We start from the raw sequence: 23,542 nt of genomic DNA, 5'->3' as shown, positions 1-23,542 counted from the left end.
AACAAAATTCTTTCCAGACTATCTTTGGAGAAAGCTATTATTCTAAATATTTTTACAGAGATTTATTAATAATTACCAGCTGGTCGTCATCGAGGCCTAAAAGTGTATGTAAATATGTCTCGGAAAGGACCCTCAGCTTCAGACTTAACTCTGGATCGATACACATGTTCCTAAGCGAAAATATATATATATAATAAGCATTAGTTTTTTTAAAACCAAATTATTACACTACAGCTTGAGCTACTTTTAAAAATCATCTTTTGAATCACATTATTTCTTGTAGTCAGATAAATAATCCTGGTTCAAAGCAAAGAATGTAAATGATATTACACTGTGATTTTTTTTCTTACTAGAAATCCTATTTTCCAATGTTATTTATTATGTTCCTTATCTTTCAAGGGTCTATTTTTTTTCCACAAATCTGTGGAAATATTTTCAAGAAACATGGACTGTAATGGAAAATAGTTTCCATTGTCTTTTATGTTATGATAAACTTCAATAAAGTGTTGTTGTTGTTTTTTTAAAAAAGAGAGAAACACGGAGTGTGAGAAGCTTGAATGGAAGTAAACTTCAGAAATCCAGCATATCGGTAGTCCTCGCTGAACGACCACAGCTAAAAGTTACAATGGCCCTCAAGCAGGGGTGAAATGCTACCGGTTCGGACCAGTTCGGCTGAATCGGTAATGATGGCGGCGGGTGGTTTGGAGAACTGGTAGTGATGGCAGCGCAAGGCGCCGCCCACCACCCGGTCGTCATTACTTCCTGGTTTTAACCAGGAAGTAACCTGTTTTTTACCCTCTGCGCATGTGCAAAAGGGTTTGCGCATGTGCAGAGGGTCCGTGCGCGCAAGTGACGTGCATGGGCAGCACATGCACTTCCGAACCAGTAGGGAAGGTAAGTAGATTTCACCCCTGCCCTGAACGAATCCATTTGTTGTAACTGTGGCCACTACAGCATGTACAATTTTTGTCCGATTGTCATTTGCAACCTTCACTGCTGACTTCTGGCAAACAAAGTCAGCGTAGAAGCTGACGGAAGTTTCATAAATTATGTGAAGGCTGTGACCACATGGGATTTGTCTAACAATTGCCTGCTGGGACTGTCATCTTAAACCGGGGCGGTCACGCGACCTCACATTTTACGGCTGTGTCACCTAGCAACGGAATGGCCAGTCTCAATTACCACTGTTAAACAAGGACTAAATTAAAAATATTAGAAAATGAACCTCAGGTTGACTGTAATGGGCCGCTGTAAATTAGAATTATCATTCAATAACGCTCATTATGGCATGAGGCCATGGAAAAGAATGGATAGTAACACTCAACATCCAAAAGTATGAAATGTACAGAAATTTATAGAATAACAGAGTTGGAAGCAGTGGTGAAAGTCAATTTTTTTTTTACTATCGGTTCTTTGGGCGTGGCTTGGTGGGCGTGGTGTGGGTTGGTGGGCATGGCAGGGGAAGGATACTGCAAAATCCCCATTCCCTCCCCACTCCTGGGGGAAGGATATTGCAAAATTTCCATTCCCACCCCACTCTAGGGCCAGCCAGAGGTGGTATTTGCCGGTTCTCCAAACTACTCAAAATTTCCGCTACCGGTTCTCCAGAACCTGCTGGATTTCACCCTTGGCTGGAAGGGACCTTGGAGGTCTTCTAGTCCAACTCCCTGCTCAAGCAGGAGGTCCTATACCAGGGGTGTCAAACTCAAGGCCTGCGGGCGAGATCCAGCCTGCAATGAAGTTGGATCTAGCCCACGGAGCCATCCTGGAAAATGTAACTTCGGTAACTGCGTCACTTCGGCCTGATCTACCCACGTCACTTCGGCCCAGACTACCCAATGAGAAGAGGAAACATTGGCTTCAGCTCAGTCTACCCAATACGGAGAGGAAACATGCCAGTATTTTCCCATATTGATTTCACATTTATTATCAATACTTTTAGGCCACGCAAAAACCTCTTATACATACCATATAATACCATATAAACCCTTTTCCATAATTTCTTTGATCTTTTCTTCTAAAAATCGGAGTGGATCTTCCGGACACATAATTAATAAACCACCTAACAAGGCCTGCAAATAAAATCAAGAAATAAGAGTGTTGATTAATAAAATATATATTTCATAAGAGAGTAAAATTGTTTTTAGATGCTAGTCCTTTTTTATTAGAATATTTTATATTTTTATTAAAACAATTCAACATTTTATTTTTATTTTACTTCAGGATTTATTCTGGTTTATTGCCGAGTTTATATAACAACATGGGGTTTAGTTCGTGAAATTTTAAGCCATCATAAATTTGCAAACATGTTAGATGCTACAAACGAATAGATTGTTACAGTATTCGTGAAAGTATAAGAATCGTGAAATTGTCCTTTTCTTAGAGTATTAACCAAGATTATAGTTATATAATCTTGGTTAAGAATACCACTGTTAAACAAGGACTAAATTAAAAATATTAGAAAGTGTACCTAATTTATAGCTAGGAAACTGAGGTATTATCCAATCATACAAGTGTCAAAATATTTTATTGAGAATATTTTTATTTTATTCCTTAATGATTGCTTTTAATTGGTTTATTATAAGTACCCAGTATGGCTTGGTTCCTACTTTTATTTGCCCGATGAACTAAAATCAAGACAATCGTTTTTTTCTCTTTGCTTGTACATTTTCTGAAAAAAGGAGCAGCGTTTTCACTTTTCACCTTATTTCTTAAAAATATTACAACACCTAAAAAGGCACAGCTATTAACAAAACAAAAATCGTCAATTTAATTATATCATTTGACAGGCAAGATGACATACTGTTCCCGTGTCAATTTCACTTATTACAGCATCAAAAAATTAATAATCCTAGTAAAACAGAACTACTCAAGAAATAATAATTTTAAGTTCCCATTGATTTCCATGTGATGCGACACCCAGAAAAATACGGCATCCTTCACTTAATCCTCCAGGGAAAGATTGAAGGCAAACGAGGTCCAGTCAGAAGAAGAACAGCATGGCTTCAAAATCTAAGGGAATGGTTTGGACAAAACTCAGCAGCACTTTTTCATGTGGCTGTTGACAAAAATAGGATTGCCAACATGATTGCCAACGTCTGATGATGGATATGGCACAAGAAGAAGATTGATTTCAATAGGAATGAAGTGCTCTCTCCATAAAATGAGGAAATCAAAGGCAATCTTACAAGTACACATACTTCTAAAATATTAATTTACACATCTAAAGATGCTTTAAGATTGTCAATTGTGCCCTCTACTGGACTGGATCATAAATTTTGTTTTTTTGTAATTGAAACACTGCAGTATTTCTCCAAATAATCTACGATATTTTAATACGTCAAAAACTAATCTGCGTGAATAGAACATGGCACTGCAAATAAAATGGAAGGAGCGTAACATAGGCCGATGTGAGTCAATTTTGGAGTTTTGGGGACAAGCAATATTAAAAGGTAATCCAATTCTGGCAAATGAAATTGCCTATTTTGGAAAGGAGATTCCATAGAATTGCTGTTAGAATAGAATAGAATAGAATTCTTTATTGGCCAGGTGTGATTGGACACACAAGGAATTTGTCTTGGTGCATATGCTCTCAAGTGTACATAAGAAGAAAAGATACATTTGTCAAGAATCATAAGGTACAACACTTAATGATAGTCATAGGGTACAAATAAGCAATCAGGAAACAATATCAATATAAATTGTAAGGATACAAGCAACAAATTTACAGTCATACAGTCATAAGTGGAAGGAGATGGGTGGTTGGAACGATGAGAAGATTAATAGTAGTGCAGACTTAGTAAATAGTTTGAGTGTGTTGAGGGAATTATTTGTTTAGCAGAGTGATGGCATTCAGGAAAACTGTTCTTGTGTCTAGTTGTTCTGGTGTGCAGTGCTCTATAGTGTCGTTTTGAGGGTAGGATTTGAAACAGTTTATGTCCAGGATGTGAGGAGTCTGTAAATATTTTCACAGCCCTCTTTTTGACTCATGCAGTATAGAGGTCCTCAATGGAAGGCAGGTTGGTAACAATTGTTTTTTCTGCAGTTCTAATTATCTATTCAGGTAAATATGTACAGATGTCGGCTGGTCAAAAGTAAGGTTCTACATTTAGGCAAGAAAAACCAAATGCACAGGTACAGTATATGTGGTATCTTGCTCAATAGTAGTAACTGTGAGAGGGATCTTGGAGTCCTAGTGGACAACCATTTAAATAGGAGCCAGCCGTGTGCAGCAGCGGCCAAAAAAGCCAACACAGTTCTAGGCTGCATAAACAGAGGGACAGAATCAAGATCACGTGAAGTGTTAATACCACTTTATAATGCCACACTTGGAATACGGCATCCAGTTTTGGTCGCCACGATGTAAAAAAGATGTGGAGACTCTAGAAAGAGTGCAGAAAAGAGCAACAAAGATGATTAGGGGACTGGAGGCTAAAACATATGAAGAACAGTTGCAGGAATTGAGTATGTCCAGTTTAATGAAAAGAAGGACTAGGGGAGACATGATAGCAGTGTTCCAATATCTCAGGGGCTACCACAAAGAAGAGGGAGTCAAGCTATTCTCAAAACTACTGAGGGTAGAACAAGAAGCAAAGGGTGGAAACTAATCAAGGAGAGAAGCAACCTAGAACTAAGGAGAAAGATAGAACAATTAACCAGTGGAACAACTTGCCTCCAGAAGTTGAGAATGCTCCAACACTGGAAGTTTTGAAGAAGATGTTGGATAACCATTTGTCTGAAGTGGTGTAGGGTTTCCTGCCTAAGCAGGGGGTTGGACTAGAAGACCTCCAAGGTCCCTTCCAACTCTGTTATTCTATTCTATTCTATTCTATTCTATTCTATTCTATTCTATTCTATTCTATTCTATTCTATTCTATTCTATTCTATTCCTATTCCTATTCCTATTCCTATTCTAAAACTGTAATTGAGCCCAAAATTTCTGCTGCTAAGAGAGACAGATTTTACGTGAGTTTTAAGCCATTTTGTGACCTTTCTTGCCACAATTGTTAAGTGAATCACTGCAATTGTTAAGTTAGTAACACAGTTGTGAAGTGAAATCTGGTTTCCTCGTTGACTTTGCTTGTCAGAAGGGGGGTCAGATGAACCCAAGAAACCACAACTCTCATAAATACGAATCACTTGCCAAGAATCTGAATTTTGAATATGCGACCATGGGGAAAGTTGCAACGGTTGTGTGAAAAAGTCGTAAGTCATTTTCTTCAGTGCCGTTGTAACTTTGAATGGTCACTAAACGAACTGTCGTAAGTCAAGGACTACCTACAGATCTTCCCGCATGTCCATTATACGAATGCGTGCAGTTCTAGCTAAATACAATCTACCCCATTCACATTTAGTAGAGAAGTTTTCCCATTGCAAAGTTAAATTGCTACTGACCCATCCTTAAACTGAAAAAATCAATACAGGTAGTCCTTGACTTACAACTGTTCACTTAGTGACCATTTGAAGTTACAATGGCACTGAAAAAAGTGACTTGTGACCATTTTTCACACTTATGACCATTGCAGCTTCCCCATGGTCATATGATTTACATTGTCATGTGATTTACATTGACAACTGACTCACATTTATGACGGATGCAGTGTCCCGGGGTCATGTGATCCTCTTTTGCGACCTTCAGGTCTCAAACCCAGGCTGTCAGCTTTCCAGCTGATAAACTCAGTGTCTTTAACCACTGAATCATCCTGCCGCATCCTTGCCTGAGAGAAAAGCAATGGCTTACTGCAGTGGCCCCCAAACCTTTTGGGCACTCGGTGTCAACTCGCAAAGCATCCCTGGCCTGGTCTCGAGTTGCCATAGGCAAGGCAGTTGGGAAACCGATGAAGCAGCCCAGCAGCTAAAAACAGAAACACATTCCAGACATCTCTCTCTCAAGGCTGTCTCCCAGGGTTACCCAGAGCGGCTGGAGGGGAGTGATCTCTACAACCTGCAAAATTGCTCCATTGGAATGTGATTGATGACACACCCTGGGGGGAGGGTGGAAACAGGGTCATGATTGGGGTGTAAATTACATGGGGTCAGAGTTGGCTCCACTTGGAACGTGCTGACATGAAGCTCCCAATAAATAACTGGATTTCTTTTGAAGCTTGGCTCGAGGCTCATGATTTAATTAGGGCATCCGTCGGAACCCTGACACCTGGGACCGGTTCCGTGGAGAGGTTTTTCCGCGGACCGGAGGGGATGTGGTTTCGCGTGGTGCCTGCATCCCACGGATGGGGCTTCACTTGTTTGCGGAGCCTGGTTTCTGATCGGACATGGGGTTGGGGATCCCTGGCTTACTGGAAGCCTCCTTGAATAAAAAGGTGGCATATCAAACAAACAAATAAATTCCCTTGTTTTAATGTGTTATTTGTGCATTGAATTCCACTCATTGTTTAGAAAAATAAATCTGCAATTGTCAATTACTGGCCAAATTTCCCACTCCATTCATCACTACTAATCATAATCTTGAGCCAGCTAGCAAATTAATAACATCAGGCTGTTGTTTTGTATTGTCTTCATTCCTCCATTCATCATTACATTGCAGTACATTTCTCATCCTTCTGATAAAATGTCGCAGGACAAGTTATTCAATTTTTTTTTGATAGTTTCACAGAATGTTTTTCAGATACTTTAGTCCAAAATACAAGGTTGTCCTCGGATCATGACGACCATTGAGCCCAACACTGGAGCCCTGGTAGCGCAGCAGACTAAAGCATTGTTATTAACATCAGCTGCTTGCAATTACTGCAAGTTCAAATCTCACCAGGCTCAAGGTTGACTCAGCCTTCTTCTTTCTAAGGTAGGTAAAATGAGGACCCAGATTGTGGGGGCAATAAGCTGACTTTGTATAAATATACAAAAGTATGAAGGCTATTGCTTAACGCATTGTAAGCCGCCCTGAGTCTCCGGAGAAGGGCGGCATATAAATCAAATTAAAAAAAAACAAAAACACTTCTGTCGCTAAGTGAGACATCTGTTAAGTGAGTTTTGCCCTATTTTACGACTTTCCTTACGACAGTTATTAAGTGAATCACTGCAGTCATTAAGTAAGTAACCTGGTTGTTAAGTGAATCTGGCTTCCCGGTTGACTTTGCTTGTCAAAAGGCCGCAAAAGGGGAGTCATGTGATCCCGGAACACTGCAAACGTCATAATTATGAACCAGTTGGCAATCGTCGGAATTTTGAATTTAGACATTTTGTAGCTAAAGCCCGTTTTATTTTTATTTTGGAAAAACCTAAGGCAAACAGGAAAGGAAAGGCTCTTCTTTTGAAAATGATAAATATTGTTGGGTGTTGTTATTTTAGCACTGAATAATTGCTTTTCTTTCACTTACGGTACAGATTACTCTTCTGATTTATACATGTTGGCATATGTAGATAGGTTTAGATCCAAAGAGGATGATTTAGTGATTTAATTAATGACTTTCAGGTTTATAAAGTTCACTTCAAAGCCACCACAGTCCAAATCTTGAGGAACACTGCGTACTATCTTTTTCTGCCTGCTATTTTTTTTAGATGCCATCAGTTAAGGGTAACATGCAGCTACAACCTTACCCCAGAAGTAAAATTAGGCACTTGTGAAGTAAACAAAGCTTCTTCTTCTTCTTGGAAGGGACTTTGGAGGTCTTCTAGTCAGGGTGGATTTGATTTAAATCGAGTTGATTTAAATCACAATTTAAATCATGATTTAAATCACTAGTAAAAAGGCTTGATTTAAATCAACTCGATTTAAATCATAATTTTTAAAGAGCAACTGTCATCTCTGCTACTCCTTTGACCAATTGGGCTTATTACCCTGTTTCCCCCAAAATAAGACATCCATTGATAATAATCGGGCTTTTGAGCGCATGGCAATAAGGCCAAGCACTTATTTCAGGGTTCAAAAAAAATAAGACGGGGTCTTATTTTCGGGGAAACACAGTATTAGGGGATGTCTTATTTGGGGGAAACAGGGTAGATAGATAGATAGAAGGAGAGAGAGAGAGGAGAGAGAGAGATACCTCTGAGTGTGCCAGGAATTTTAGGTTTCATCATTAGCATTTTAAGAGGTTGAAATCTGGCAGTCCAGGCCTCTTAATTTTAATTTTTTATTTTTTTATTTCATGTATTTATTTGTCAAGTACGTATTGGATAACCTATATAAATATAAGCATGAATTGAATACAAAAAATGAATACAAATAAAGGGAACATTAGGACAGGATATAAGAAAGCATTTCCCCCTCCTTTTTAACCAAGTCCATTTCTGGTCTTTTCCAGCAACTACAGAATAGAGAATGTGATCTGAAAGTCTTTGAATACACTTGCAAGTTTTTTTAAAACAAAAACATACAAACCCAGATGAAAAAGACCATGATATAATATCCTGTTTCCCCCAAAATAAGACATCCCCTGATAATAAGCACAATCGGGCTTTTGAGCACATGGCAACAAGGCCAAGCGCTTATTTCAGGGTTCAAAAAAATATAAGACGGGGCCTTATTTTTGGGGAAACTCGGTATAACCCATAACTTTGCTGCTGGTGGAATTTATTAGAAACCAGGGTAGATAGAAATCAATGATTTTAAAAAAAAAATCAAAAAACTCAGATTTTTTTTATTTAAATCAGATTTTTTTGATTTTTATTGAATTTATTTTAATAAAAAACTTTTGGGGTAAAAATGTATCTTAAGATAGTTTTCTATTGAAGATATATAAATAATTTAGTTTATTCAGCATGAAATGGAGCTTAGTTATGTAGCAGGAGGCTGTATATTCTGCAACCCTGGGACTATCGGTGAGTCAACAGTGGGTCAAAGGAGTAGCAGAGATGACAGTTGCTCTTTAAAAATTATGATTTAAATCGAGCTGATTTAAATCAAGCCTTTTTACTAGTGATTTAAATCATGATTTAAATTGTGATTTAAATCAACTCGATTTAAATCAAATCCACCCTGTTAGAAACGCCGTTTCCTATACTTCAAGTCTCACATGTAACGTAACGTCCTGTCCTTTAAGTGTTTTGACTTGATCCATGAGGTACAATAAATGTATCATGTGTTTCTACACCATATATAAAGACTCCACTTCCTTAAATAAACATTTTTCGACTTCATTACGTGGGAACGGCCATTTTCAGTGAACAAACATTAAAAGCCTCTGATAAGAGGGAAGTATTTGTAATATTTGTTGAAATGAGGGGGTTCTCGATGCTCTATGAGTTTGGGAGGGGGTTTCCTTACCGATGTTTCATTACCCAAACTAGTTAAGAAATCAGGAAACCGAGAGCACTGATGATATTACCTAGTTGGGTCATGAAATGTCAGCAAGGAAATGTAGGAAGTTAGCACCCACCCCTTTCCTGGAAGAATGAAATATTTTAGGAAATATTAAAAAGGCAGAATATTATGTCCCCCTGGTTGAGAGATGGAGAAACATGTTTTAAAGACAAAGCAACTCCCACCTTCCTGCCTCCCCCCCCCTTTGTTAATGGGCCAGAGGCAGAAACTCAATCTTTGACAATAGGACCCATCTGCAACACAATAGCAACAGAAACTAACACAAAGGGACCCATCTAGGACAGAAACTCACCACATGGCACCTGGGAAGATTACATCAGCCAGCAAGGCTAGCTAAGACCCCCACCCCCTGGGAGTCTGACAACCAATCAGGATACTCTTTCGGGGGCCCAGGAAGTTCAAAGCCAGAGAAAGCATAAAACCCGGGGACTCGCTGTATCTCGGCCCTTTTCTGTTCAGGAACTCAAACCATGTGATCCTGTCCACCATTAAACCATCTTTCCAAGCAGTCTCCATGTTTCCAGTGTCTTTTTCCCCACTTGGAGCTGAACCCAGAAGGATATTTCTTCCTACAGAAACAACCCAGCTCAGAGAGCACCGAGGACCCTCCCTCAAATTCAGGGTTCAAGGTCTTATCAGTTCATTGAAACCAGAGATATTTTTGTTGGGCATGCTACCAGAAAAAAATATGATAAAAAGATTGCATATTTGATCCTGCATATACGAACTGCGGCTAGAATTGTATTTGCGTAACAATGGAAAAATGATGAGATCCTCAGAATAGAATAGAATAGAATAGAATAGAATAGAATAGAATAGAATTTTTTATTGGCCAAGTGTGAATTTGTCTTTGGTGCATATGCTCTCGGTGTACATAAAAGAAAAGATACATTCGTCAAGAATCATAAGGTACAACACTTAATGATAGTCATAAGGAAACAGTCAATATAAATCTTAAGGATACCAGCAACAAGGTTACAGTCATACAGAATGTAATTAAAAAAACATTAGATTGTGCAGAAGTGGATAGATTAACACTTGCTATTAAGGATAAAGAAGAAACTGAATTATTATTTTTTTATATATGGGACGTATTCTATCGATGGCTAGATAACAGAAATAGAAGTTAGAAAGGAAGAGATATAGATGGAGGAAATGGGATAGAGGAGAGTGGTTAAATGTTAAGTATCAATGTTACTTAATGTTATTATATTATTATATTGTTATATTCTTAATATGATGGTGATTATATTAATAATATTATATTATTATTTTATATAATATATAAATATAATTATATTTATATATTATATAAATTATAAAATATAAATATATTTTATAAATTATTATATAATCTATAATAATTATATTATATTATTATATTGTTATATTCTTCATATGATGGTGATGACTTATCACAACCAATTGTGACTATTGAAACATAATTGTACGCAGAACGCACACCCTCGAGGTTATTAAGAAGAGATTGGACAACGGTGTGAAACGGGGTAGGCGGGTTTCCTGCCTGAGAAGGGGGGTTGGACTAGAAGACCTCCAAGGTCCCTTCCAACTCTGTTATTCTGTTATAATAAAAATTGAATAAAACAAATAAAACTTGAGGTGGGGGGGGAAAGGCCTTATCAGTTCTAGGTCAAAGTGGGGTGGTGCCTTAAAACCCCCCAAAAACAGATGATACTGTGGCTTCTTTACCTCGTAGATATCCGGGATGGAATATTTCTGGAAATAGACCCTCAAAGTGGGGTCCCCATTCTGAAGAACGGGCATGGCGAGTCACAGGGGCTGCCCACCCACCGGCTGGAAGCAGCTGGGAAGGCGGGCGACCACCGCCCCCGCTTCTAACGGCCTCCGCTGTCGGTTCCCCCCCATTCTCTCCCCCGACACGCGTCTCTCCTTCCGGCGCACGTGTGAACGCGTGCAACCCATTCCTAGGCATCCAGATCGGAACGGGAGAGGTTAATTATTATTATTATTTTTTAGGGAAGCAGGCAGGAACCCTGATCGTGGGGAAAGGGGGGTTTCATCCATGGGGAAGGGTCTCCAAAACAAAGGCAACACCCCTTCCTCCGCGATTGCCAAAAACTCGGCCGGTCCCAGCGCCGATCGTCCCTCGGGATCCACCCAGTGGGGGATCCTCCCAGTGGGGATCCGCGGGATCCACCCCCCTGGAGGTGGAGACCGGCTGACCCGCGTGCAAGCGGAAGGTGTCGCTTTCCCACGTGCTGCAAAGCCTTTCCCCCATTATCCCATTCCTTTTTTTTTTTTCCCGGCCCGGGAGAAACGCGGGTCCTTGCTTTGCCATGAAAGAACCGGCCGGTTGGACGTTGCGGGTCGGCTTGGTGGGCTTGGCGGCGGCGGGGGTCGCCTACGGTCTTTATCGGGTGACTTCCAGGCGGAGCGGCGGAGCATCCCCACGACCGAAGTGTTTGGGCAGCCTCGGCGGGGGAGAAGCCTCGGGGTCTCCCGGGTTGTCCAGCAGCCCCCACCGGGCCCCTCCGCAAGGTCAGATTTCCCCTTCCCCTGTTTTGTGCCCCTTTTTTTTTTAAATCCACGTGTTTCTTCCCCCCTCCCCCATCCAAAGAACACGTGTAATAATAACAGTAACGGAGGTGGAAGGGGACCTTGGAGGTCATCTAGTCCAACCACGCAGGAGACCTATACTACGGGTTCGAATTGCCGGCCATTCTGAGCGTCTTAGCCCAGGGAGTCGGCAATCTGCGGCTCCGGAGCCACATGCGGCTCTTTCGACTCTCTGCTGTGGCTCCCTGTTGGGTGATCCCACCACTGGCTGGCCCCGCCCCTCGCTCTCCCCTTCCAATCACTCCTCGCCTGGCCTGAGAACGTAAGGGTGAGGGCGGGGGATGGAGAAGGGGCCAGGGGAGATACAGAAAGAGGAGGAGAGAGAGAGATACAGAGAGAGAGGGAGAGGATGGAGGGAGGGGAGAGAGAGAGAGATGTCACAAGGGTTTTGTGGTTCCCGCTGTTTTTTTTTTAACAACTGGTTCTCTGCCCTAATGACCTGCTGGGTAGGCGTGGCTAAGGGGGGGTCATGTGACTGTTGCAAGTGAGTGACATCGAGTTGGCCACGCCCAGCCAGGTTTTGTGGCTCCCGGTGTTTTCTTTTCTGTGGGAAACAGGGTCCAAATGGCTCTTTGAGCGCTTAACCTTGCAGACCGCTGTCTTAGCCACTGAGCCGTGCCGATTTTGCATTTGGGTTTTCCCCGTGGGAATGCGGCTGCGCAGATTAATCCTCGATTTAGGACCGCAAGGGAGCCCAACCTTTTCAGGGGCTAAGTTGGTGAAAAACGATCTTGTTATTTGAGATTCACAATGGCAGCAATTCGCTTAACGACTGCGGGAATCAAGGTCGTAAAAGGGGGCGCCACTCGCTTAACCCAGGTCCCAGTTAGCTTAGCCGCAGAAATGTGGGGCAATGGTCGTAAATGGAGGATTACTGGCATTTCTGTGGGGTGGGGAGAAACCAAAACAACCATTAGGTGTAATATTTATTTTCTAACATTAGGGGGCAGTGATGGTTCAAAATCCGTTCTTGAGGCCCCTCACATTAAGAGTCTTCTTCATCTGCTGGAGTCTACAGAGGATTCTTCGGTTCAAGAACAGATCTTGGTTACCCTGAGCAACAGTGCGGCTTTCTCTGTCAATCAAGTAAGGGCTGTTCTTTTGTTTCCATGCCACCCTAGAAAAAGAAGCCAATGCTGTAATACATCCAAACAAGGCAACTTTTAAGACTTTGTAGACTTCAACTCCCAGAATTCACTCAGCCAGCCTGAGTGATTTAAATCATAATTTTTAAAGAGCAACTGTCATCTCTGCTACTCCTTTGACCCACTGTTGACTCACCGATAGTCCCAGTGTTGCAGAATATACAGCCTCATGCTACATGACTAAGCTCCATTTCATGCTGAATAAACTAAATTATTTATGTATCTTAAATAGAAAACTATCTTACGACAGATTTTTACCCCAAAAGTTTTTTATTAAAATAAATTCGATAAAAATAAAAAAAATCCAATTTAAATCAAAAAAATCCAATTCAAATCAAAAAAATCTGATTTTTTTGATTTTTTTAAAAAAATCATTGATTTTTATCCACCCTGGCCACAATGCAGGTGTATAAATGGGCTAATTATTCTGATTCTTTTTTCATTTTGACTCTCAAGTGTTTGTGGGTGTTTAAGTGGGAAATGGATGTTATTGGCTTAAGGCTATCTTGGTTCTTTAAGCCTTCCCCAGTTGCAAAAGATACCAAAATAATTATTTGGTGACATCCTACTACCAGCAGCCATGGCCCCTCAGTCCCAAAGTCAAAAAAAATATTGATTTTTCTGTTGTAGAAGGAATGAATTTATATGTGAAAGAAATGGCGACAGCATTACTAGAAATCAAGAAATAAGAGCCTATCGTACCAGTGGGGGAAAAAAAAATACGGTAAATAATTTTCAGCATTAACAGAAAGGAACAGAAAGCAATTTGTAGGATGGTGGCTTGAGATATTAACTACTTCTGGGCATTTTGTGAACATTTTTTTCAAAGTGACCATATGATCGTGACTATGTGTTATGATCTCCTTTGCATTATTAAATCTTTAAACTTTATTTTCCAATAAACTCAGCTATTAAGAACAGGGTTTTTTTTTTTGTAAATTAGAGAGCAGTGTAGTTGATTTGGGCAAATTCCCCTCCATGAAATGAGGGTTTTTTGGGGGGGGCTTTAGGAATGAAGATGATTATATATGATATTTTCCTATTTGTTTAATTTATAGGATATCATTCGGAATTTAGGTGGCCTCTCTGTGATTGGAAAAATGCTTTCAGTTCCCGTCACTAATGTTAAACAGAAAACACTTAATGCACTCAATAACTTGAGTATGAATACTAAAAATCAAGAGGAACTAAAGGTGAGTTTAAAATAACAATCTGTAATGAAAATGCATATGAACAAAGTTTCTAAAGAATTTAATGCAGCTGGAGTACTAGCTTTATTCTTACGTGTGATATTGATCAGTTGGATATTATTTAGCACCGTCATTTTTTAAAAAATAGTTTATAAACTGTCTTAGTTCACCACACTCGGGAGACTAATAGGGATTAGAAGAGTTATCCACGACACATGGTGACCTCAAAATGATGTGTGTAAATGAAGGCAAGACAGGAAAACAACAGACGGAAATTAATCAAGAAGAGAAGCTTCTAGAACTAAGGAGAAACTTCCTGACAGTGAGAACAATTAACCAGTGGAACAACTTGCCTCCAGAAGTTGTGGGCGATCCAACACTGGAAGTTTTTAAGAAGAGATTCAGCAACAATTTGTCTGAAATGATATAGGGCCATGATGGCGAACCTATGGCACGCGTGCTACAAGTGGCACACAGAGCCATATCAGTGGGCACACGCGTGTTGGCCGAGCACAGCTCCGGCGCGCATACATATGCCGGCCAACTGATTTTTGAGCCTTCCGGGCCCACCAGAAGTCAGGAAACAGGCTGTTTCCGGCCACCAGAGGGCCTTCAGGGGGGTGGGGAAGCCCGTTTTTCATCCTCCCCAGGCTCCAAAAAAGCCTCTGGAGCCTGGGGAGGGCAAAAAACGGGCCTACCAGGCCCACCGTGCCATCGTGTGCCAAAAGCGGAGGGAGCGCAGGGGGTCATGCGCACATGCACAGGGGGACGGGGCACATTGAATTATGGATATGGGCATGCACGCACGTGACCCCCCCCCCCCCGGTGCTTCCCCTGCTTTTGGCACACGACGACAAAAAGGTTAGCCATCACTGATATAGGTCTCCTGCTTGAGCAGGGGGTTGGACTAGATGAGTTCCAATATCTCTTCCAGCTCTATTCTGATTGATTGATTGATTGATCAAAGTCCTACGACCTTTCAACATATATTACAGCATATAAAAATGGGCAGAGCTTTGATCTTTGGATTGTATGTGCCGTTTTGACATCATTAACTGATTTACCGATGCCTGAGATGACTAATGTTCAGTTCAGTGGCATACCCAACACAATAATTAGATTAAATGCAATAAAATAAGGTGGAGAGATAAAAGAGGAAAATACTATGAGGTAAAAGAGTATCCAGTGAGTCCTCGTCTTAAGACCACGATTGAATCCAAAATTTCCATCGCTAAGAGAGTTAAGTTTCGCTAAGTGGATTTTGTTCTGTTTTACGACCTTCCCTCCCACCATCGTTAAGTAAATCATGCAGCTTTCAAAGTTAATCACACGGTTGTTAAGTGAATATGGCTTCCCCATTGACCATGTTGGTCAGAAGGTCACAAGAGCTGGTCACATGACCCCAGGACGCTGCAACCGTCATAAATATGAGTCAGTTGCCAAGTGTCTGAATTTTGATCACCTGACCATGGAAATGCTGCAACGGTCATAAGCGTGAAAAACAGTCATGTCACTTTTGTCCGTTCCATTGTAACTTCGAACGGTCACTAAACAAATGGTTGTAAGTCAAGGACTACCTGCATTCACATGGAGTGGATGTAATAGAGTGACAATATGTCCATCCATTGTAAAAATGTAAGTTTGTTCCAAATGTAAGGTACTCTGGAGTTGGAGCCAAACATCTCCTTGAAGTTTACAAAAAAAAAAAAAAAGCAGGATAATTTTATGAGACTAATTAATCTGTCGTCTTCCCTGAGTCTTTGCGCCGTCCAGTGTCAGCTTGACGCTTGGGGCTCAGGACCCCGAAATTTGGGGGAGCTGCTTTAGTTAGAAAGGAGATTCGGGTTAATGTCAGGGTTCCAAGTAACACCCCTCAACGAAATCAAACTCCGAGGCTTGAGTTTCCTCAAAGCTAATTTTTATTAGAGATGTCATATTGGCACATCTGGGAAAACCCGAATCTGAGAGCTTCCGGGTTTTCCTCACCCAAAACAAAATTCAAGTTCTTGCCCTTCACCCACATATCCATCACATAAACCAATCAGATACCCTCCGGAACAGAAAATATGTCCTCATTCTTCTCAGCACAGCTGCAGGGCACAACGGCCTTGACTCTCTAGAAAGAATGTTATTTTGACTACGTATCATATTCACTCCATATAATCCCCCCTCCCGTTTTCCCACAGTAGAATTTGTGGCCAGCCACTTACCTGGAATGAAATAAGGTCTCCTGCTTGATCAGGGGTTGGACTAGAAGACCTCCAAGGTCCCTTCCGACAGTGTGTTCAGTATAAGGATATCATCTTTCACTTTATCCAAAAGTTTCCGATAAATTTTATCTGGCTTTTAACTTACTGATGAGGTCTTACGGATGAAAATTAACTGGGTAAAATTTCTTTGCCTTTCTTAAATATAGGGGTGATTAAAGTGAAACCCCAGGAATTAGATACTGTATGCAAGTTGATGGTTACTAATATCACGTTAATAATCAATGTAAAATGTAAATAAAAAAAACAATTTAAAACCATCAGTAATAGTAAAAATATCAGCAAGTTAATACTAGGTATTTGACTTGATACAAGATCTTGTAGTAACGTATTGGTAAATGTGTTTTTGTGTTTATGTTCTTTTTTTTTAAATTTTTTTTAAATTTTTTATAAACAAACATACATATACAGACGTAGACATTAAAACAAACTATACATAAACTAACTATACAGAAAAGTCAAGTCTTACAGCTTGAACTTTAAAAATAGAGCTACTTCGGTAATTATATATCTATATATCTATGTATATTTATCTTTCATCATGTACCAATATTTATACAACGATATTTCATTTTATTTCCTTATTTTTGTATCATTGGGTGGTATTCCCTTATTTCGTGTTCTTTTTATCTAACCAGTTGTACCATTTCTGCCAAATTAAATAATACTCTGAATCTTCTTTTCCCTGTATCTCTTTAGTAAGTTTGTCCATTTCCGCACATTCCATTGTTTTTTGTATTATTTTTTCCTCTGATGGCGTGTCCTGTGTTTTTGTGTTTTATGTTCTATCCCTCTTAGATCTATATTACCAAAGTGTGTGAGGAAGTCGAAGCATCTTCTGTAAATTCCGAATTGCAGTTAGCTGGCCTTCGATTTTTAACCAACATTTCTGTGACAAATGACTATCATTACATGATGACTAGCTTCATACCCAATTTTCTGCACTTGCTGTTTGAAGGAAATGAAAGGACTCAGGTACAATAAGCCCCCTGTTTTATCGTTAAATAGAAAAAGGAAACATTCAGTGTTTAGCCTTTTAGGTTAATTATTTAACCTAATTACTCATAAAATTACTTTAACCCAATTAATTACTCTGAAACTAAATATAGGTAGTCCTTGACTTACAATCACAATTGAGCCCCAAATTTCTGTTGCTCACCCCGTTACGCGGCACTAGGGATTCGAACCGCTGAACTGCCGACCTTTTGATCGACAAGCTCAGCGTCTTAGCCACTGAGCCACTGCGTCCCATTTTTCACATTTATGCTACAAAGGCATAAATGTGAAAAATGGCCATAAGTCACTTTTTTCAGTAACTGTTGTAAATCAAGGATTACCTGTAATAGAAAATGGTTTTGCCTGTTTTTTTTGTTTTTTTTCATGAGATGGAATAAATCTTAGAAATGAGAATGGAGTGTAACTATTTGACCTTTCCAAACTGAAATAAAATCCTAGTCAAATGTAAACTGGCAAATCATTTAAACATGAATATAAGTCGTCCTTGACTTATGACCACAATTGAGCCTAAATTTTTTTTCTGGCTGAGCAGGACAGTTGTTAAGTGAGGTTTGCTCCATTTTACGACCTTCCTTGCCTCACTTGTTAAGTGAATCACCGCAGGTGTTCAGTTGCACTGCAAACATCATAAATACGAGTCAGTTGCCGAGTATCTGAATTTTGATCCCGTGAGCATCGGGATACTGCAAATGGTCGTAAGCGTGAAAAACTGTCATGTCGCCTTTTTCTAGCGCTGTTGTAACTTTGACCGGTCACTTAGTGAACTGTTGTAAATTGAGGATTATCTGTAACTCCTCCTTCAATGCAGCCCAGGCAAACCATGTTCTAAAACAGTGATGGCGAACCTTTTCGCCGTCGCGTACCAAAGCGGTAGGGAGCACGTGCCCCCATTCATAATTCACACATGCGTGTGCCCCCATTCATAATTCAATGTGGTCCGCTCCCATGCATGTGTGCGTGACCCCCCCCCCCCACGCGCTTCCCCTGCTTTTGGCACGCGATGGCATGGTGGGCCCTGTAGGCCCGTTTTTCGTCCTCCTCAGGCTCTAGAGGCTTCCTTGGAGCCCGGGGAGGGCGAAAATAGCCTTCCCCAACCCCCGTTTCATGACTTCCGGTGGGCCCAGAAGTCCTGAAAATCAGCTGGCCAGAGCGCGCATGCGTGCTGGAGCTGAGCTAGGGCACGCTCGCCTGCCCACAGGCTCGCGTGCCATAGGTTCGCCATTACGGTTCTAAACTATTACCTTTACATCCTAGCTGTCCATCCAATGTACTTCTACCTCATATTAATTTGATAGATGAGTCAGAGAAACCCTTTTCAATGTTACAGGTTCAAGTCCTGAAAGTCCTTGTGAACTTATCAGCAAACCCAATTATGGCAGAACATCTACTTAATTCACAGGTAAATCTGCTTTTATCCTTCTTGTGTGACAGTTTCCTTCACTCGTTCATTTATTTTATTTCTTATACTATGAATCCCTTCTAATTTTGAAGGAAAACGTTTGTCCCTTCGTTGCATATCCACTGTGGGCACCTATATCGTTGTAAGATTTATTTATAGCGCTTGTCAATTTTAAGTGCATTAACGTTAAAACAGTAATAGTTTCTGTTTACAAATAATTGCTGAAGGTGTTTAAGCGACATGAGCATTCTGGGTTTGAAATGAAATAGAAGTTATCCAGGAAATTGTATTCTAGAATCCAGAGATTATTATTTTTTTTTGAAGCATAATGTATAAACCAAATTTGACGCGGTGACTGAGTGGCTAAGACGCTGAGCTTGTCGATCGAAAGGTTGGCAGTTCAGTGGTTCGAATCCCTAGTGCCGTGTAACGGGGTGAGCTCCCTTTACTTGTCCCAGCTTCTGCCAACCTAGCAGTTCGAAAGCACGTAAAAAATGCAAGTAGAAAAATAAGGACCACCTTTGGTGGGAAGGTAATAGCGTTCCGTGCACCTTTGGCGTTGAGTTATGTTGGCCACATGACCACGGAGACGTCTTCGGACAGCGCTGGCTCTTCAGCTTTGAAACGGAGATGAGCACTGCCCCCTAGAGTCAGGAACGACTAGCACATATGTGCGAGGGAAACATTTACCTTTTTTAATGTATTTTTCAGAAATTATCCTTCCTGATGTGACTCAACATATAATTGGCTATTAACTCATTGGGAACATTCAAAGCAGCGTATTACTCTTATCTACTCAGTGTTAATTTATTAAATAATAAATTCACGCTGTTTCTTTAAACTTAAACCACAAATGAATAGGCTTACATTTTTTCCCCTGTCTTTCCAGGCGCCTCTTCTCCTATCTCTGTTTGACAGCTGCATAAACAAAGATATTTTGCTCAGAGTCCTTGTGTTTGCCACGAACTTGACGAAGTCCATGAGCCACGACAAGGGTTCTGCTATCCACAATCTGTACAACGAAGATTCAGTTTTTTCTACTCTCTCCGACAACTCTCTATTTACTCAAAAACTGGCATCTCTGTTGCATCATTACGATGCAGAAGTTAAAGAACAAGTTGCAAAACTAATAATGCAGCAGTGCTGAGCTCAGAGGTCCATCTCGAACCATTCCATCGTCAAAATCCTGAACGGCCTGAAAGATATATCAGTGACGACCTCCGATAACTATTTTATTGACCTGTGTAAAGTTTCCTCATGTTTAACTGGAGAACTGTATCAATTTCGGATATTTCCTTCAGCCTCTATCTCTCTATTGCCCCCGTCTCTGGAAGTAAAAAAAGAAGGTCCATGAAGGACCAGCGCACGGACCCTGAAATAATCTGGAGCTTTGTTCTCCGAGCTTGTGGGTTGGTTTCCGAATATTACATTATCAGACGACCGTGTTTCCCCAAAAATAAGACCCTGTCTTATATTTTTTTGAACCCTGAAATAAGCACTTGGTCTTATTGCCATGCGCTAAAAAGCCCGTTTGGGCTTCTTATCAGGGATGTCTTATTTTGGGGGAAACAGGGTAGGTAACATTTTCAGCAAAATTTAGGGAATTATTTATATATCTTCCTCTGGTCCAGTGATGGCTAAACTTTTCCGCACTGAGTGCCCAAAGCACCCGCGCGAATGTGCCCAAATCTCCCCAAATGCAATGTGCATGCGGCCTCCGTGCATGTAACCTGCCCGCATGTACGTGCAGCCCTGCGCCCTGCCCCACGCGCATGCATGTGTGGCCCCCACATGCGCCCTGTCCCATCACGCACGCACAGCTCCCTGCACGTGCCCTGCCCCCCCTCACATGCGTGGCAGAGACCAAGACCAGTTGGCCGGCAGGAGGCGTGCGCGCATACGCAGTGGAGCTGAACTGGGGTGGCGGCTCGCGTGCCATCAAAGAAGGCGCTGCGTGCCACCTCTGGCACGTGTGCCATAGGTTCGGCTCTAGTCACATCAACCCACCAGAGTGGGGAGGCAGGGAATGTTAGGGGTCACTTCTCCTAAGGAGGATCATCAAGTGGGACCAAGAAGAAGGACCTTCTCTGTGGTGGCTCCCTCTCTCCTCTGTAGAACATCGTCCCTGCAGAAATAAGATTGGACCTCACTTTGACACCAAGACCTGGTTTTGCCAACAGGCCTGAGGGCCCCAGGGTGGGATGGAGCCAGTGGTGGGCTGCTGCTGGTTGTAACAACCGGTCCGCCCAGCACCGAAAATGTGACCCCGGTCGCCTTCCACATATGCATGTGGCCTTTGTGCATGCGTGCGGCTTTAAAAACATGACGATATAGGACGGGGGTGGGGGCGGAGGCAGGCCTACGGGTCGCAACTACCGGTTCGCCTGAACCGGACCGAACCAGGAGTAGCCCGCCTCTAGATGGAGCCCTTCAAATGGCTCCTTTGATTGTTGTCACCAGATTTGTTTTTGCATTGGGCTTTTAGCCTTGTAAGTTGTAAATAGCCTTTGTTAGACCACACTTGTGAGAGAAATAGATTTATTCCTGTAACTAATCTCTACAATATACCTCTACAATAAATCTGCTTTTTACTTGTTCACGGTCTCCTCATTTTTCTCTGAGAGGTTTGGGTTTTTTTTTTAACTCTCACATTTGGATTACTGCATCCTGTTTTGGTAATGTATGATGTAAAAAAAGATGTGGAGACTCATGATGTAAAAAAAGATGTGGAGACTCTAGAAAGAGTGCAGAGAAGAGCAACAAAGAGGATTAGGGGACTGGAGGCTAAAACATACGAAGAACAGTGGCAGGAATTAATTGGGTATGTCTAGTTTTATAAAAAGGACTAGAGCTGTGATGGCGAACCTATGGCACGCATGCCACAGATGGCACGCTGAGCCATATCGGTGGGCACGCGAGTTCAGCTCCGGTCCACATGTGTGTACTGGCCAGCTGATTTTCGGGCCTTCTGGGCCCACCAGAAATCTGGAAACACTCTGTTTCCAGCCTCTGGAGGCACTCCGGGGGTGTGGGGAAGGCTGTTTTTGCCCTCCCCAGGCTCCTAGAAAGGCTCTGGAGCCTGGGGAGAGCAAAAAATGGGCCTTCCGGTTCTACCAGAAGTCGACAAACCAAAAACAGGGGGAGTATGGGGGGGGTCATGCGTGCAAGTGGGGGGGCGGGGTGCATAGAATTATGGGTGTGGGCACGCGTGCTCATGACCCCCCACGCTTCCCACGCTTTTGGCACGTGATGGCGAAAAGGTTAGCCATCACTGGACTAGAGGGTGACATGATAACAATTCTCCAATATCTCAGGTGTTGTCACAAAGAAGAGGGAGCCAAGCTATTCTCCAAAGCACCTGAATACAGGACAAGAAGCAACGGATGGAAACTAATCAAGGAGAGAAGCAACTTAGAACTAAGGAGAAGTTTCCTGACAGAACAATTAATCAGTGGAACGACTTGCCTCCAGAAGTTGTGAATGCTCCAACACTGGAAGTTTTTAAGAAGAGATTGGACAACCATTTGTCTAAAATGGTATAGGGTTTCCTGCCTGGGCATGGAGTTCGACTACAAGACCTCCAAGATCCCTTCCGACTGTTGTTCTGTTCAAATTGTCCTGGAATCGCTTAAGAGTGAGTTGGGCGGCCATATATATTTTCTGAAATAAATAGAACATTGAATAATAATAACAGTTGGAAGGGACCTTGGAGGTCTTCTAGTCCAACCCCCTGCTTAGGCAGAAAATCCTACACCACTTCAGACAAATGGTTATCCAACATTTAAAAAACTTCCAGTGTTGGAGCACTCGCAACTTCTGGAGGCAAATTGTTCCACTGGTTAATTGTTCTAACTGTCAGGAACTTTCTCCTTTGTTCTAAGTTGCTTCTCTCCTTGATTAGTTTCCATCCATTGCTTCTTGTCCTGCCCTCAGGTGCTTTGGAGAACAGCTTGGCTCCCTCTTCTTTGTGGAAGTAGGCCGAACGCTTCAAAAGCATATGGCAAGTTGCAAAGACGGATTAATAAAATCCCGGTTATTATTCCATGATATCAACAGTAATGGCTTTGTTAGAAGTCCCAAGAATAGGCTACAGCTTTACAGATCATTACAGGCCATCCTTTAATTACGACCACAATTGAGCCCAATTTTCCTGTTGCTAAGTGAGACGATTGTTCCGTTTTGCTAAGTGAGTTTAGCAAAACTTGCGAACCGGTAGTATAAGTGGCGGGAGGCTCCGCCCACCAACCCTGACATCATATTTGGTAGCTTCTGTGCACGTGCGCTCCCATTGCGAACCCGTAGTAAAGTAGAACCCACCCCTGTGCCAAGGGTCTGATCACATGACCGTGGGGATGCACAGAACAGTCATAAGTGTAAATGGTCAAAAGTCATTTTTTTCAGTGTTATTTAACTTCGGTCACTAAACGAATTATTATACTACCTGTAGTGGCTTCAAACTCATATTTTCCCTATAGCAACCACTCTCTGAGGTGACTCTGCCGGAAAAAAAAAAATCAAGATTGGGATCAATTGGCCCCGCCATTTTTCATCCCCAACGGAGGATTAAAAACTCAGAACTCTTTTGTTTCTAGTCCAACACCTTTAAGTACTATCCCAAACCCTCTATTTATGAACGACGACAACATGTT

At 41.6% G+C, this 23,542-nt stretch overlaps 2 protein-coding genes across 2 annotated transcripts in view; one reads left to right on the top strand and one right to left on the bottom strand.

Moving 5' to 3' along the window:
• FBXL13 (F-box and leucine rich repeat protein 13) overlaps nt 1-11,062 on the bottom strand; it is an 87,648-nt gene extending 76,586 nt beyond the window's left edge. The window contains exons 1-3 of the mRNA XM_070947377.1: nt 10,988-11,062; nt 1,969-2,072; nt 77-170 (exon numbers count right to left, since the gene is read on the bottom strand). Of these exons, the coding sequence (XP_070803478.1) occupies nt 77-170; nt 1,969-2,072; nt 10,988-11,062 (273 nt within the window). The remainder of the gene's footprint in view (nt 1-76; nt 171-1,968; nt 2,073-10,987) is intronic.
• Nucleotides 11,063-11,595: 533 nt separating this feature from the next.
• Nucleotides 11,596-21,403, top strand: ARMC10 (armadillo repeat containing 10). Its single transcript, XM_070947177.1, has 6 exons — nt 11,596-11,797; nt 12,819-12,961; nt 14,079-14,213; nt 17,276-17,452; nt 18,822-18,893; nt 19,783-21,403. The coding sequence occupies exons 1-6, from the start codon at nt 11,596-11,598 to the stop codon at nt 20,038-20,040; spliced, it is 987 nt and encodes a 328-aa protein (XP_070803278.1). The 3' UTR covers nt 20,041-21,403.
• The last annotated feature ends 2,139 nt before the right edge of the window (nt 21,404-23,542 follow it).

This window comes from Pituophis catenifer, unplaced genomic scaffold, assembly GCF_029215685.1.
Source record: "Pituophis catenifer annectens isolate HBS135680 unplaced genomic scaffold, rPitCat1.0.hap2 SCAF_7, whole genome shotgun sequence".
NCBI classification, from domain to species: domain Eukaryota; kingdom Metazoa; phylum Chordata; class Lepidosauria; order Squamata; family Colubridae; genus Pituophis; species Pituophis catenifer.
This window is presented reverse-complemented; position numbering and strand designations above follow the sequence as displayed.